Source organism: Euphorbia lathyris, chromosome 1 (genome assembly GCF_963576675.1).
Source record: "Euphorbia lathyris chromosome 1, ddEupLath1.1, whole genome shotgun sequence".
Lineage (NCBI taxonomy): Eukaryota > Viridiplantae > Streptophyta > Magnoliopsida > Malpighiales > Euphorbiaceae > Euphorbia > Euphorbia lathyris.
The window spans coordinates 44932916-44947551 of NC_088910.1; the positions used below are offsets into that span (position 1 = coordinate 44932916).

At 37.1% G+C, this 14636-nt stretch overlaps 2 protein-coding genes across 3 annotated transcripts; one reads left to right on the top strand and one right to left on the bottom strand.

Moving 5' to 3' along the window:
- Window positions 1–941: 941 nt before the first annotated feature.
- Window positions 942–7129, top strand: LOC136230686 (uncharacterized). Of its 2 annotated transcripts, none has more exons than XM_066019853.1 (4): window positions 942–1077; window positions 1176–1221; window positions 1403–3892; window positions 4875–7129. In XM_066019853.1, the coding sequence occupies exons 3-4, from the start codon at window positions 1457–1459 to the stop codon at window positions 6909–6911; spliced, it is 4473 nt and encodes a 1490-aa protein (XP_065875925.1). In that variant the 5' UTR covers window positions 942–1077; window positions 1176–1221; window positions 1403–1456; the 3' UTR covers window positions 6912–7129. The 2 variants fall into 2 exon arrangements, with proteins under 2 accessions (XP_065875925.1, XP_065875919.1); XM_066019847.1 differs by having other exon boundaries at window positions 1406–3892.
- Window positions 7130–11702: 4573 nt separating this feature from the next.
- LOC136234958 (dof zinc finger protein DOF5.6) lies at window positions 11703–13353 on the bottom strand. Its single transcript, XM_066024485.1, has 2 exons — window positions 13129–13353; window positions 11703–13017 (listed from the first exon to the last, which is right to left on the bottom strand). The coding sequence occupies exons 1-2, from the start codon at window positions 13183–13185 to the stop codon at window positions 12052–12054; spliced, it is 1023 nt and encodes a 340-aa protein (XP_065880557.1). The 5' UTR covers window positions 13186–13353; the 3' UTR covers window positions 11703–12051.
- Between the last annotated feature and the right edge of the window lie 1283 nt (window positions 13354–14636).

Below are 14636 nucleotides of genomic sequence, written 5' to 3' on the forward strand. Positions count from 1 at the left end.
CTCACATCTTCTATAGCTTTTTTTTTTAATGTGCTGTGTCAACTAAGTTGCATATTTCTTAATCCTGCTTGTAGAATTAATTTATCTATGCAGATGGATAGGATTTTGGAGAATTAGTCGAAGTTTAGTCGCATTAATTTTTATATTTTTTATTTGTTAATCAACAAATTATTATATAAATTAATTAAAATATGTATTTTACTCTTTAAAAATAATAATATAAAACTATTTAATATTGATTAATATATATATATTTATAACATATATTTTAAAAAATGTGCAAATATCAACATTCACCAATAATATCATTAATACATTTTAAAAGTGAATTATAATAAGACAAAAAAAAATTCATAATAATTTTTTTTTCTAATTGTTGCTTAGGCGCCGCCTAGACGGTTAAAAATCACTTAGGGTAAAAAAACTCAGATAGTAATTGAAAAAAATCGGACGGATTTTCGATTTCAAACGTCTAAACGGTTTAGACGACCGTACTTTTAAGCAAAAAAAACAAAAGAAATAAAAAATGAAAAATAAAGAAAAACCCACACTAAAAAACATAAATAATTATTTTGAAAAATAATTACTAAACCAAATGAAAAAGGACTGGCCTAAAACAAAATGAGAAGAATGGAACCCATTAAAACTCTTCCTGATTCTGATTTTGTTGCATGATTCTTCAATTAAAAAAATTAAAAAAAAAAAATTGGGTGGGCGGATGGACAGGGTAAAGAAAAAGTCAATCAAAATAAGGGTATTCAAGTAAATCATTATGAAAATTGGTAGCTATAATATAAAACAGGACTGATTTGTTGATTTGAAGAATACAGGGATCCAATTGACTTTTTATGTAGAGTATAGGGTGCAAATTGGAGCTTTTTATATCCTTTCTCCGTAAATGTGAGTATATATTGATATTAGAGAGTAGGTGGAATGTGGAAGTAGGGTCGGCCATCTATTTATTTACTGAGTGAGTGAAGTGAGTGTCCAAACACATATTTACTGAAGCCAAGACAATGGAGATCTGTGAGAGTTTTCTGTTCTAAACCCCAAAAGAAAAGACAACCTCAAAATAAGGTACAACCTTACATCACTCTCTCTTTCTTCCCCTAAATGTTGTTTCTCTTTCTGCCGTCCTAGACAATTGATTCCTCTCTTGTTCATCTTTTTCACAGTGACGGATCAAACCTTCTTTTCTCTGATTTTTTTGAACTAATTCAGGTACATACTTCTTTCGTGATTTCTTTTTTTTTTTCTGGAAATTTTCTTTTTTCAATTGTAGGTTTTTCTTTTATGTCAATTATGTTAGGTGAGATTAATGATGTGTTTTTTTTTTTTTTTTTTTTTTTTTGTTTCAATTACTTTCTGTGTTTCATCGTCATGTTGATGGTGCATACTTAAGTAGGGGAAAAGACCAAGACTTTTTGAACATTGATGATCAAACCCTAGAAGTCATATGGAGCGCTGGACTGCTATGGAATCAAATATGGGGGTTCCAAATCTGGTTGCTCCGAAAGTTGAAATTGATGTTGTGAATGATGTTGGAGGCAAGATTGGATTCTTACCAAATGAGGGTCTGGGTAATGTAGTTGGGAGTATTGATGTGAATGATGTTGGAAGCAGGATTGGATTCTTTGCAAATCAGGGTCTGGGTAATGTAGTTGGGAATATTGATGTCAATGATGTTGGAAGCAAGATTGGATTCTTTGCAAATGAGGCTCTGGGTAATGTAGTTGGGAATACTAATCTTTTCGGGGAGATAACCGGACTATATGAGGGTCCTGGGGATTTGGGTGGTGTAAGCAATGGGGAAGTTGGATTTGTAAATTCTGTGAAAGTTGAAGAGTTAGGGAAGGATGAATCAGCAGCGTTTAATGGCATTCTATATGAGGGTCCTGGGAAGTTGGGTGGTGTAAGCAATGAGGAAGTTGGATTTGTGAATTCTGTGAAAGTTGAAGAGTTAGAGAAGGATGAATCAGCGCTTAATGGTATTCTATATGAGGGTCCTGGGGATTTGGGTGATGTAAGCAATGAGGAAGTTGGATTTGTAAATTCTGTGAAAGTTGAAGAGTTAGAGGAGGATGGATCAGCGCGTAATGGCATTCCATCTGGTAGGAAGTTAGAGGTTTGTGAAGACAGTATGTCTTTTTATGTTGATTTTCCGGGTTATCTAAGGGAAAATAGTAGCACAGCTAAGAGGGCTGCTTGTTCTGAAGAAATTGGTGATGAGGAGATGGCAGGGTTAATTGGTAACTTTTGCATTGGAGATATAGTTTGGATCAGAAGAAAAAGTAATTCTTGGTGGCCGGGAAAGATTTATGATCCACTGGATGCACTGAAATATGATGTAAAGAGTGCCCAGAAGAATTGCCTGTTGGTTGGGGGTTTCGGTGGTGAAGGAGTTGCTTGGTGTTTGCCGTCTCAGTTAAAGCGTTTCCATGAGAACTTTGATGAGATGGTTGGAGAAAACAGGGAGATGAGCTTCCTCCTAGCCATATCGGAGGCAGTACATGAGGCTGGCAAGTGCTTTAAATCAGCTGTGACTTGTTCTAGCGAAAATTCAAAACCTACCAATGGAGAATTTCCATGCACAGAGGCTCAAGTTCAGCAACAAAAGAAGGATAAAGACCTGCTTGAAACTTTTGGAGGCGAAAATTCCAAACCTACCAATGGAGAATTGCCATGCACAGAGGCTCAAGTTCAGCAACAAAAGAAGGATAAACACCTGCTTGGGACTTTTGGAGGCGAAAATTCAAAACCTACCAATGGAGAATTTCCATGCACAGAGGCTCAAGTTCAGCAACAAAAGAACGATAAAGACCTGCTTGAGACTTTTGGAGGCGAAAATTCCAAACCTACCGCTGGAGAATTGCCATGCACAGAGGCTCAAGTTCAGCAAGAAAAGAAGGATAAAGACCTGCACCTGCTTGAGACTTTTGGAGGCGAAAATTCAAAACCTACGGGTGGAGAATTGCCATGCATAGGGGCTCAAGTTCAGCAACAAAAGAAGGATAAAGACCTGATTGAGACTTTTGGAGGCGAAAATTCAAAACCTACGGATGGAGAATTGCCATGCACGGAGGCTCAAATTCAGCAACAAAAGAAGGATAAAGACCTGATTGAGACTGTTGGAGGCGACCTGAATACTACTGAAAATAATTGCAGAGGCAAGTTTCATGAAGGAAATGTTGTGCCAAATGATCCTGCATCAAATTTCAGGAAGAGTAAGAAGAAGATAAGTAAAATTGAAGTTGAAAGTCGTGATGTTAGTCTATCTGCTTCTCTATCTCAGAAGGAAACAGACATCTTGCTATCTCCAGCAACGGCAGAGAACTTCGAGTTGAGAGAAAGGAAGAAGAGCAAGTACTTGATGTATCCCTATGTCAACTTGGAGAATAAGGGCTTGCGGAATGAAATTGAAGCTTCAAAGGCTCAAGAGGCAGAAAGTGAAAAAACGGTTCTTGGTTCATCAGTTTCTAAATCTAGTGGCAAAAGAGTTCAGAAGAAATGGTTCAGAAAATTGAAAAGTGATAGTGATGTATCCAGTAATCCAAAGTTGATCAATGCATCTGCAGTTGATTTGCTTTCTGAACTGTGTTTTACAGCTGTCGATTGTCAATATCCAAATGAGCAAAAAGATTTTGATATTATAGAGTGGTTCTTTTCAAAGTTCAGAACATCGGTATATCAGGACAAGTCTATTTCTGAGATGCAGTGTAAGAGTGTGCCTGGGACTGGGAGCAGCAACGAGGCATTGCCGCAGAATGATTCGCAGGAGACGAGCCAGACCTTGCAGGACATCCAAGCTGCGCAGAAGATGCAGAAGAAGAAGAACAAGAAGAAAGAGGCATTGCCGCAAAATGATTCGCAGGAGACATGCCAGACCTTGCAGGTAAGGGTGTTCATGATCAATCCAATGGTTATTGGATATCCAATTAAGAAAGGAACCCATGGATTGGTTATAATTAACCTATCCAATCCATGGATACTCCGTAGAATTGGATTGGATTGGTTATTAACAACCAATCCATGAATTAATTTCATCAAGCCTATTCTTTTAGCTAGATTAAAACCCTAAAAGTTCATGGGCTCAATTATCAGTTTAACCCCAATACTCGGTTGACTTTTAATTAAAATCAAACTGAATTGCAACATTTTCTGAATTGTCTTTCATTAGATACAATTATGTAAACTTTCAATCCTAAAGTGATTCAAACCAATTTGGATTATTATTTATTCATATTAATGTAGTTAGTTTCCTTCAAAAGCTGAGTCTTGCCAAAATAATTTATGGACACAAATGGGTTCTTGATAATTAAGGATAGAAAAAATATTAAATACAAGCTCTTAATACCAAATAATTCGAAATAAATACCTTTATTCATGACAAATGTTTTTTAATTGTAGTTTTTCTACTTCCAAAGTGAAATGATATCACAGATTGTTTTAATAAAACATCAAAGTAAAATGTCTTGCAAACAACATGGATGAATCTTTTCACATTTTTTTATGTTTTCCAATTTTTTTTTATCATTTTCTATTTTTCATGTTTTCGCCGTTTCACATTTTTTCCGTCTTTCACATTTAAACTATTTTTTATGTTTTTGTTTTCTCGTTTTTACTGTATTTCCGTTTTTTCACCAATTATTTATTTGAGTCATTTATCAGCCCATCCAAATCTCGTCCTTTTCTTTTCTAGAGGTTTGGTTTGGATTGGTTAATAACCAGTTAATAATTGGTTAAATTAACCAATCCATACCAAATCATTTATTGGTTTGGTTAAAACCCCAATAGAATAAAGTAGTAAACTAGTTATTTTTGGCTTGGATTGGATTGGATAGATTGGTTAGTTTTTTGAACTCCCCTACTTGCAGGACATCAAAGCTGCAGAGAAGATGCAGAAGAAGAAGAACAAGAAGAAAGATAATTCCGCTAAATCAAAAAGTGAATCTGTTCATGGAATATCCGATGTCAATATAAACATTGCAACAGATGATGGCATACTTGTAAAAGATTCTGAGATAGGTCCTCCTACGCCTAGTGGAAAACCAACGCCAAAGAAGAAAAAGAAGCAGGGGAAAGCATCTAGAGATATGCAAAACAACCAACTGATTGGCATACCGGATTTGAATGGTAATGGTATTACAGGTAATTTTTCAGTGGCGGATTCAGAGTGTATGGGCCGTGTTGGGAATGAGCAAAACGAGATGGAGATGAAAGCAGGCTTAGCAGATGCAATTTTAAGTAATGCCATACCGGGCGTGTCATTGGTAGATCTACAAGTGCCAGAACCAATTAGTTTAGATGCTGTCTCTGAACACAGTAAGCAGGAGGGGGTTTCTGCTCGTTTACCAGCTTCAAATCCTGGTGAAGCCAGCACAATAGCCGAACCTGCAAAGAAGAGAAGAAGGCGAACAAAAGAGAAACCCGTAGGAGGGATGCCTGATATAAAGAACTATGATACTGTCTCTGAACACAGTAAGAAGGAGGGGCTTTCTGCTAGTTTACCAGCTTCAAATCCTGGTGAATCGAGCACAACAGCCCAACCTGAAAAGAAGAGAAGGCGAAGAAAAGAGAAACCGATAGGAGGGATGCCTGATATAAAGAACTGTGATACTGTCTCTGAACACAGTAAGGAGGGGCTTTCTGCTAGTTTACCTACTTCAAATCTTGGTGAAGCCGGCACAACAGCCCAACCTGAAAAGAAGAGAAGGCGGCGAAAAGAGAGACCGATAGGAGGGATGCCTGATATAAAGAACTATGGCACTGTCTTTGAACCCGGTAAGGAGGGGCTTTCTGCTAGTTTACCAGCTTCTGTCTTTGAACACAGTATGGAGAGGCTTTCGGCTAGTTTACCAGTTTCTGTCATTGAACACAGTAAGGAGGGGCCTTCGGCTAGTTTACCAGTTTCTGTCGTTGAACACAGTAAGGAGGGGCTTTCGGCTAGTTTACCAGTTTCTGTCGTTGAACACAGTAAGGAGGGGCCTTCGGCTAGTTTACCAGTTTCTGTCGTTGAACACAGTAAGGAGGGGCTTTCAGCTAGTTTACCAGTTTCTGTCGTTGAACACAGTAAGGAGGGGCTTTCGGCTAGTTTACCAGTTTCTGTCGTTGAACACGGTAAGGAGGGGCTTTCGGCTAGTTTACCTGCTTCAAATCCTGGTGAACCCAGCACAACAGCCCAACCTGAAAAGAAGAGAAGAAGGCGAACAAAAAAAGCTATAGGAGGGATGCCTGATATAAATAACTGTGTTACTGTCTCCGAACACAGTAAGGAAGGACTTTCTGCTGGTTTACCAGCTTCAAATCCTGGTGAACCCAGCACAATGCCCCAGCCTGCAAAGAAGAGAAGACGGTGGTCAAAAAAGAATCTAATGGGAGGGATGCCTGATATGCAGATGAACATTCGGACTAATGGAGAAGCTTCAAGGACTGCTCTGCTGTTGATGTTCGCTCCAGGAGTTTCCGTGCCTTCGAAAGAAGTTCTGTTGAGTACATTTTGCAGGTTTGGGCTCATAAGGGAGGAGGAAGTATTGTTGTCTGAGGATGCTGGTACTGCCCAAGTTGTTTTCGTAAAGGGCAGTGATGCTGCAGAAGCAGCTAAGAGTCTAGAGATTAGCAAACCCTTTGGTGCAACACTTGTGAACCACAGACTTGTTCTTCTTTCAGCTCCTTCTTCAACCAGTCGTTTTGCAGGAGTCGGAAGGCCTGCAAAATCAAACCTGTCACTCCCAATCCCGAACCCTGTGGAGACGCCTCCTGTTGATTTGATGAGACAGAATCTAGAAATGATGACATCAGTGCTGGAGAAGTCAGGAGACCATCTTTCTCCTGACATGAGAGCCCAATTGGAAAGTGAGATTAAAGGCCTTCTGAAAAAGATGAGCTCCCTGCCTCCTCCTTCATCTACTTAAGTATAATTTATTTTGTTTACTAGATCAGATGTGTCTAGTCTAGGTTGTTTTATGGATTCCTGCTTTATTTAGTTTTTTTTTTTGTCATCAGCTTGCTTTTTCTTTTCTTGGAAAAGCTTGTAGTTTTCAATTTACTGAGCCTGAACCACAGTTTTATGACTATGTATGGCATTTTAGATAAGGCAAAACACATCGTTAGACCCGATCTTTCATTTTTAGGTTTATTCTTTGGTTTGAAAGCAATTTTGGATGTGTAATGTGAGTATAGGAAACTTAAGCTATTTGAGGTCTTTAACCACTCGGGCTAATCAATTATTCAATTATGGATTAGGCATGATTACTAAATAACCTACCTTAGTTGTAAAAGAATAAGTAAAATACTTGAACTGATTATTAAATAACATACCTTAGTTTTTTCAAGTTTCATGTTTGTGTTTTTTTTTTTTTTTTTTCTAAGAAGTTTCATGTCTGTTCTCGAAGAAATATCATATCTTTTGTATTTTTATAAAATTTTCCAATTATCCGCATTGGATTTTTTTTTCCTCAATACATGTAAATGAAACAATCACTTAACAAAACTTTCTCAATTCGATAATCAAATTTTCTCTAATTTTCATTAAAGAGAATACATAGTTGCAACTGGTAAAATCATGATTCACAACATATTATTTTGACCTCAATTTCAGTTGCAGTATCGTTAATTCCTAACTTTGGAAAATTGGTCATCAAGTTTTATATCAATAATATAATTGTTTAAGTTGATCGCAAATAGCAATTACTTTAAATATAAAAGGGGAACTGCATTTTGAGGTTCTTGTTATTCTGATTTTGGTGGATTGAGTATTACATCAATCCAAAAATAACATATTACTTGGTTAATGATAGGGGTAGTTTACCTTTATCTTTTGGTACATTTCATATCGTTTGGAGTAGTTTTGTGTTAATTTGATAGTTTTAATCTTTGTTTTGTAGATTTTTATTTTTTATTTATTTTTATGGCATCTACATTATCCATTTAAATTAGGGCTTATTATATACAAAATTTCATGAAATTAGTTTATAAAAAAATATTCATTTTTTACTTAGTATTTAATAGGATTTTTGGTAAATTAAGTAATTGATTTTTGATACAAATTTTAATAGGATTTTTGTGAGATTTTAAGAGATTTTTTAGTGAAGGAGCACGTTTGACCGGAGAAAACGAAGACTGAGCCTTGCTCGAGGCTAGCTCAATGAGCTGGCCACTTGAACAGTTCCTTTTTGACTCGTTCTCCTGCATCCAAATTCACAATCTGATCAAGTTGTTGTAAATATTTGTATTGGGAAGATGTCAACCTTATTGGGATTTCTGGTCTTCTTTCTTTGTCCTCCACTTTCTTTTTTTTTTTTTTTTTTTTTTGATAAAGATGCTTAATCATTTCATTAGATGATAAAATACAAGTACATCATAAAAATAGCAAGGGATAAAACCTTACATAAGTACAGGCTAATGTCTAATACAACATCCATAAAGGAAATAAAAGGACTACAAAAAGCAAAAATAACCATAAAAGGTACAACTACAACAATAAGACGATAAAACTCATACTTCTCCTGAATCCAACTCCACATAAAAGTCACCGCAAACCAATCGTCATCATTTAATTTCTTCCGACTAACTGGACTACTTGGATCTGAGTCATTTTTACTGGTGCAACCACGTAGATCTGTAGATCTACGTATAAAATAACATGTTTCCGCTCTTGCTAAATCTGAAAAAAGCGTAAACGACAGAGATATAGCTAACGGGTGCGAATCAGATGGAGAAAATCCGAAGAAAGGTATGGGTTTTCAACTGAAAACGAAAAGAAACACTAAAAAGCTAGAAAAACGAAAAAACAGCCATAGATGGAAGGAGGAAGACAAGCTTCCTTCTCCCTCCTCCGATTAGATCTGGCTACTTTGTTGTAGCTTAAGGTTGCAAAAAAAAAAAAAAAAAAAAAATTGGAAAAGGAGAAAAGGAATGGAAAGAAGAAGAAGGCAGAGAGCAGGAGAGGAAGAGGTGGTGGGCTGCAAAGAGGGGGGCGGCCACCTTGTCCCCCACTTTCAATCAAAAAAAAATTGTATTGGGAAGAATAATATTTTATTTTCTATTTAAAGACCTTAGGATTTCTATTCCTAGGCATCCAGAACTATCTGTAAATTTATTTTCCCCTTGAAAGCAGACTGAGTTTCCTCCATTCCACCATTTCTATCTGCAAAAGCATATGTCTGCTATTAATACACAAGCACTCAATGTTCCACCTCTAGTTCAGAACAACGACTACTCGAGTCGACAGGTTTCAAAAGGCGACCTTCTTTTTCTGTTCTTCTTATTTAACTAGTAATTTTGAATTGGTTGTAAACTGTGACATTTTCTACCATCTTTAATCTGAGTTTCAGTTATATTTCATTTCTCTATTTATGAGTTATTTAATTATTTTCTGGCAGACCGGCGATAACATTAAACTTGGCATGTGAAAAGCTCACACGTTGCGATCTTGATCCCTTCGTCATCTTAAAGAATTTCCTAAGAACCAGCCTTGTCTCTCAATAACCGGCATATCGGCAAAGACAGTAGAACCCCACCATCATACGACAACCATTGGGTTGTATGTGCCCCTGCCACAGATCAAACTCCTGCATGACTCCAATGAAAAGGGGCAGTAATAATGATAACCGCATCCCTGCCTTGAGTTGCTCTTCATATATGATCATCTCGTTCGGTGGCATACAGTCGTTTATCCTCACCTCTTCTGACAGTGCGGCCAACTCACACGCCCTCCTAAGCCGATACGACACAGTAAATGCATAGAGATCCTTGCGCATAATGATGGACCACGAATCCTCCAAACACTTGCTCTCTAGTTCTTTCTCCCTTGTCCTTAGCTCAAACCTAGCTCCATCCGACCTCGATGTATCAGCCCCACGTGACTATATCTTTTTTTGCATTCGCTCGTACAAGTCACCTAAAGTCAACCCATCACTAATTAAGTAGGCGGGCACCTTCACCACAACCTCAAGAACACCCGGCCAAACACCACCTTCCAATCTAGCAACAGAAGGCAACCGCTTCACTACAGGCGGACCCCGTACACGGGTAATTCTCCTCTCCGGCAGAACTGCCCTCACAGGCTTTTCGCCTCCTATGATGTACGGGATCCGATGCAAAGTCCCTAGGCTCAACACCGGTCAACTTCACCACTCTCCCTTGACTCGACTCATTAGACATACTTAGAAGCAAAAGCACTGTTTACCCCACCCACAACCAACAAGGCCTTCCAAAATATCGAAATAAAGCAAAGCAAGAACCTCGAGTAAATGGTAAAGGGAGCACTGGCCTCTTCACTAAAAAAGGCTTCGATCGGGAAGCGTCAAGAACTTTCTCCGCGAACGAACACCTACACTCTGGCATAGAACAATAATGACAATATCTCCACGAAATGATCAATCCTCGAGGCTAGGACACTAAAAATCATAGAAGGCGTTTGCTGCAAGAACAAGAAGCAACAATTTTGGTAAAAGAATCCATTGTAAATTCAAAAGAGCAACCTTTTATAGAGGCAGGGAGTCAACTCGGGCACGTTTCCTTTTTCAAACAACAAATTCGACAAGTGTCACTAATAGCCGCTATTTCTCCCATGCCTAATCAATGCCTATAAGGACATTATTACGGCCTCTTAAAACCTTTTCAAATTCGAAACAACTATTTTCCACATATCAAACTGGCTACTCCGCGTTCTTCAAACACCTTCACACTGTTCCGCGAACACTTATTAAGATATCCTCACAACGTTCTGTGTACACGTCTTCGGATATCATCATATTGTTCCACAAACGCCTTTTCAGACATCTTCACACCATTTCATGGACGTCCTTCATCACTCCAATAGACATACAACTCTTGGCCAGATTCTATACTCGACCAAGCCATCTCCACTCCGAAAAAACCACGCAAAGAACTTATACAATATGGTTCGACAACACGGGCCGCAGGGGGACTATTTGATGATATGGGCCGAGTTGATGAAGCCAACAAGTAGGCAATCTAAACGGCCAAACCATGGGCTCTCCCAGATTTGGACGTGCGGATCTGACCCATCAACTAGCCCTATATAAAGGCTGGTAAGCCCCACCCCATTGATAAAGTCTGAGCTCTCTCTTTTTCTCCAGTGAATTCATTCTCTATCTAATTTGGGTGTGAGAGTGTTCACATGAACTGTTTCCGCAAGCGAAGGGTAGCGCTGAAGGTCTCACATCTCCATTATCTTCTAAATTATATTTTAATTTATCCATAATAGATTGCATCGAAACCAAATTCCCGAATCCCAAATTGCAATGGATCGAATTTTCGGGATAATCAAATTCTAAAGATTTAGTTTTATAAATTTCTAACTTTCACTTTAATACTGGAGATTTCTAAGCATTCAATAAAAAAAGGTATGATAAATTAAGTATATGTAAAACTTTATTATAGAATTGGTCCAGCTTCCACTGTGAGTGTGAGCCCTAAAAAAAGTAGTAGCTATGTTTCCATTAGAAACGTGATTCACAAAATGAAAGACAACAACAACTAGAATGTTTGTTTGTGAACAGAGATTTTAATATTCTTTAATTTCCAAGTACAACTACCTCCTCCTTATAATATTATTATCCAATTGTCTGATCCAGTCAAAAGTCAAGCACAACAAATAACTTTAAACATGATGAAATAAAGAAACAACTAGCATGATATTCTCAACCTACAACCAAAGTACAAAATGGGGGCCCTCTTCCATATCACACCAAACTCCATCTCAATTGTCATACTACTACCTAAAGAATTAACAACATGAAATTAGCATTTAAATATACTTTATAATAAACTAAAAAAAAGCACTACAATATCTTCCTCGATATAACAACAAAATCCTACATCTTTGAATGTCTTACAACAAAGACACCAAATTAGGCAAAACATGAAATAACAACAACATACATACTTATAATAAAACAAACATTAACCATATTCTACTATTAAGCAGCTGTCCTTTTTAGACTCTTCCTTCTTCTCATTCACACACAGACACACTTCTTCCTTTTTCTTCTACTTAATTGCCAATAAAGCAATTCAATTTCTACATTACACCAATGGATTGGTCGTGGACGTTCCATAACCGTTGATCATGCCACTCCATGAATTGTTTAGATACCCAAATGTACTACTGTCTTTCCCATTCTCAGAGTAACCTTGATCTTGCCATTCCAGTGATAACAGCTTTGTGTTTGGCTTAACATCAATTGAACATTCATCATTATCGTGACCATTTCCTTGATTTTGAATTTGATCATATGGAAGCATTAGCCTTTGACATGTTTCCATGAAATTAGTCCCACTGCTCCCATCAAAGCTAGACATGTTTCCAAATGGATGAGAATTACCTGAATATAGATTATGATAATTTGGTACTAACCCCTGATGATTTTGATGATGATGAATATCTCCAATTCCATTATGATTCCCCATGAAATCATAAGAGGTTGAACCCACAATTGCTTCTAACTTACTCTCCATGAAATCAATAGGCCTATTATTGTTAGGGTTTTGAATTTGATCAAGCATGAAATTAGGGTTTCCATTACTAAAACCCCCTTGATTCAGTATGGTATTGATGTGAGAAAGCTGAACTTCAGCAGGGAAAGAAAGCTGAAGATCAGTAGGATTATGATTATGATTATGATGAGGGTGAAGATGAAGAGAGGGAGAAGAAGAGGAGGAATTAGAAGAAGCATTAGGATTGTTAATGTTATCATTATTAGATTTCTTAGCTACTTTCTTGTTCTTTCTACAGCCACCGCCTACAGGAATGTTCCTTAAAGTACCACCTTTAGTCCAGTACCTTCTACAAGTCTTGCAGAAGTACCTGGGCTGAGAGAGGCTGTAGTTGTTGTAGTAGCAAAATTTAGTGTGTGTTGAGTCACACCTTGGACATTTAAGAGCTTGGTCATGTGGTGGCCTTAGCCTTCTCTCTATTAATGGCCTTGAACATGTTAACATATCACCTGATGGTGATGAACAATCCATTCCAGACTCCTCGTGAATCGTTCCCTGACACAACACAACATGATAATGATATTAGAATAATGTGTCAGGAGCTTTTGTCATTATTACTTGAGTCCTTGTAATTGAATTGAATTATGTAAAATGTGAGTGAATTACCTGGAGCCAATCAGTGGAGATGGAGTCCATGCAAACTTGAAGTGAAGTGAGTCCCATTTTAGTAGAGAAAAGCAGAATTCAGAAGGAGTTGAGAGTTGAGAGTTAGTGTAATCTCATATGTATAGCTAAGCAAAGTGAAATTGAAATGGAGAAGAAGAGAAGAGAAGGGAGAGAAGAAGTAAATAGTGAGAGGGAAGAAGAGAATTAGATTGGAAGGGCCATGTAGGGGTGAGCGCTGTCAATAAGAAGGAAGAAAAAGGCAAGAAGGCGCAGAAAGAGAGAGAACCTACAAACCAGACTGTGACTGAAACAGTGGGGCTTAGTAATGGGATGGGACCCTTCACATTGTTTTAAAAACCTGTTGTTCTCCTCAATTTACAAAACCTGTTTCCTTCGGATGAAATTCAACAGATTAGCCAGACATTTTGTACATTCAAATATCAAAATTAAGTCCATTTTTTTAAAACAACAACTAATATCTATTATGTATGAGCAACAACAAATAACTAACAATTACAGTAAACAGAAAACAGTAACAGCTGAAACAAACGAGCTCTAAGTTTAAGAGTACATAATTTACTATACACATTCAAATCAAGTTATTTATACCTTGAGCCAATAACTTGATGGCATGTGAAATATTAATCAATAAATATTAATGTATGTAATTAATTATTTATACATATTTTTAATAAATTTTAGATCTTAAAATATATATCATAAACTCTAAATTATAACTTAAATTCTAAAATATATAGCACACCATGATATTAGTATGTCGGTTGTGTATTATAAGGATAATGTATCAAAATAGTTTTGAAATTTAAAAAAAAAAAATTCACATACAAAATAATATAATTTGAATTCCAACATTAATTAATTGCATAATAAAATGTTTTAGTACAGAAATTGATACTTTAGATTTAGATTCATGTTAATTAAGTTAACCTCTTTACACTTAAGACTCTACATAATACTTTCCATATGTACCAATATTTAAAAATGTTTCAATTTCTATTAATAAAATCTTTAATCTAACCTTTTGATGAGTCTAAAAATTAAAATTTATACGTGGACTAAATTAATTTTGTGTATTACCTTATCCCTATACTGATTTTGTGGTTTAACAGTGGGGACTAACTTTACTACAGTACTTAGCTATACTTTGGTAGTAGTGAGTAGCTAGCTACGGTCCATTCAATACATACAGAGTCGGTGGGCTTCACATTATGTGGGGCCTATTATGTCTGTCTAATGTTTATGAGAAGAGGGCCCACTTAATAGCTCAGCTTGGACTAAAATGATATATATGTCTAGATCGGACGAACAAGAGGTATGGGTGGGATGATGACAGCCGTTGGATGAGTAAGACGTCAGAGATCGCGGCTTAGTCGTCACTATAATAAAATAAAAAAGGTCCGAGTTTGACGTGACAGAAGCTGAGAGAGGGAATTTAGGGGGTTATCGAGAAAGAAGGCATACCGAAAGAGCACTCCAATTGCGGGGCC

Coding starts and splice junctions, on each gene's coding strand:
- LOC136230686 (XM_066019853.1), top strand. CDS start 1,457: ATGGAGCGCTGGACTGCTATGGAATCAAATATGGGGGTTCCAAATCTG. Junction 3,893..4,874: donor AGACATGCCAGACCTTGCAG/GTAAGGGTGTTC, acceptor CCCTACTTGCAG/GACATCAAAGCTGCAGAGAA.
- LOC136234958 (XM_066024485.1), bottom strand. CDS start 13,185: ATGGGACTCACTTCACTTCAAGTTTGCATGGACTCCATCTCCACTGAT. Junction 13,018..13,128: donor TCTCCACTGATTGGCTCCAG/GTAATTCACTCA, acceptor GTGTTGTGTCAG/GGAACGATTCACGAGGAGTC.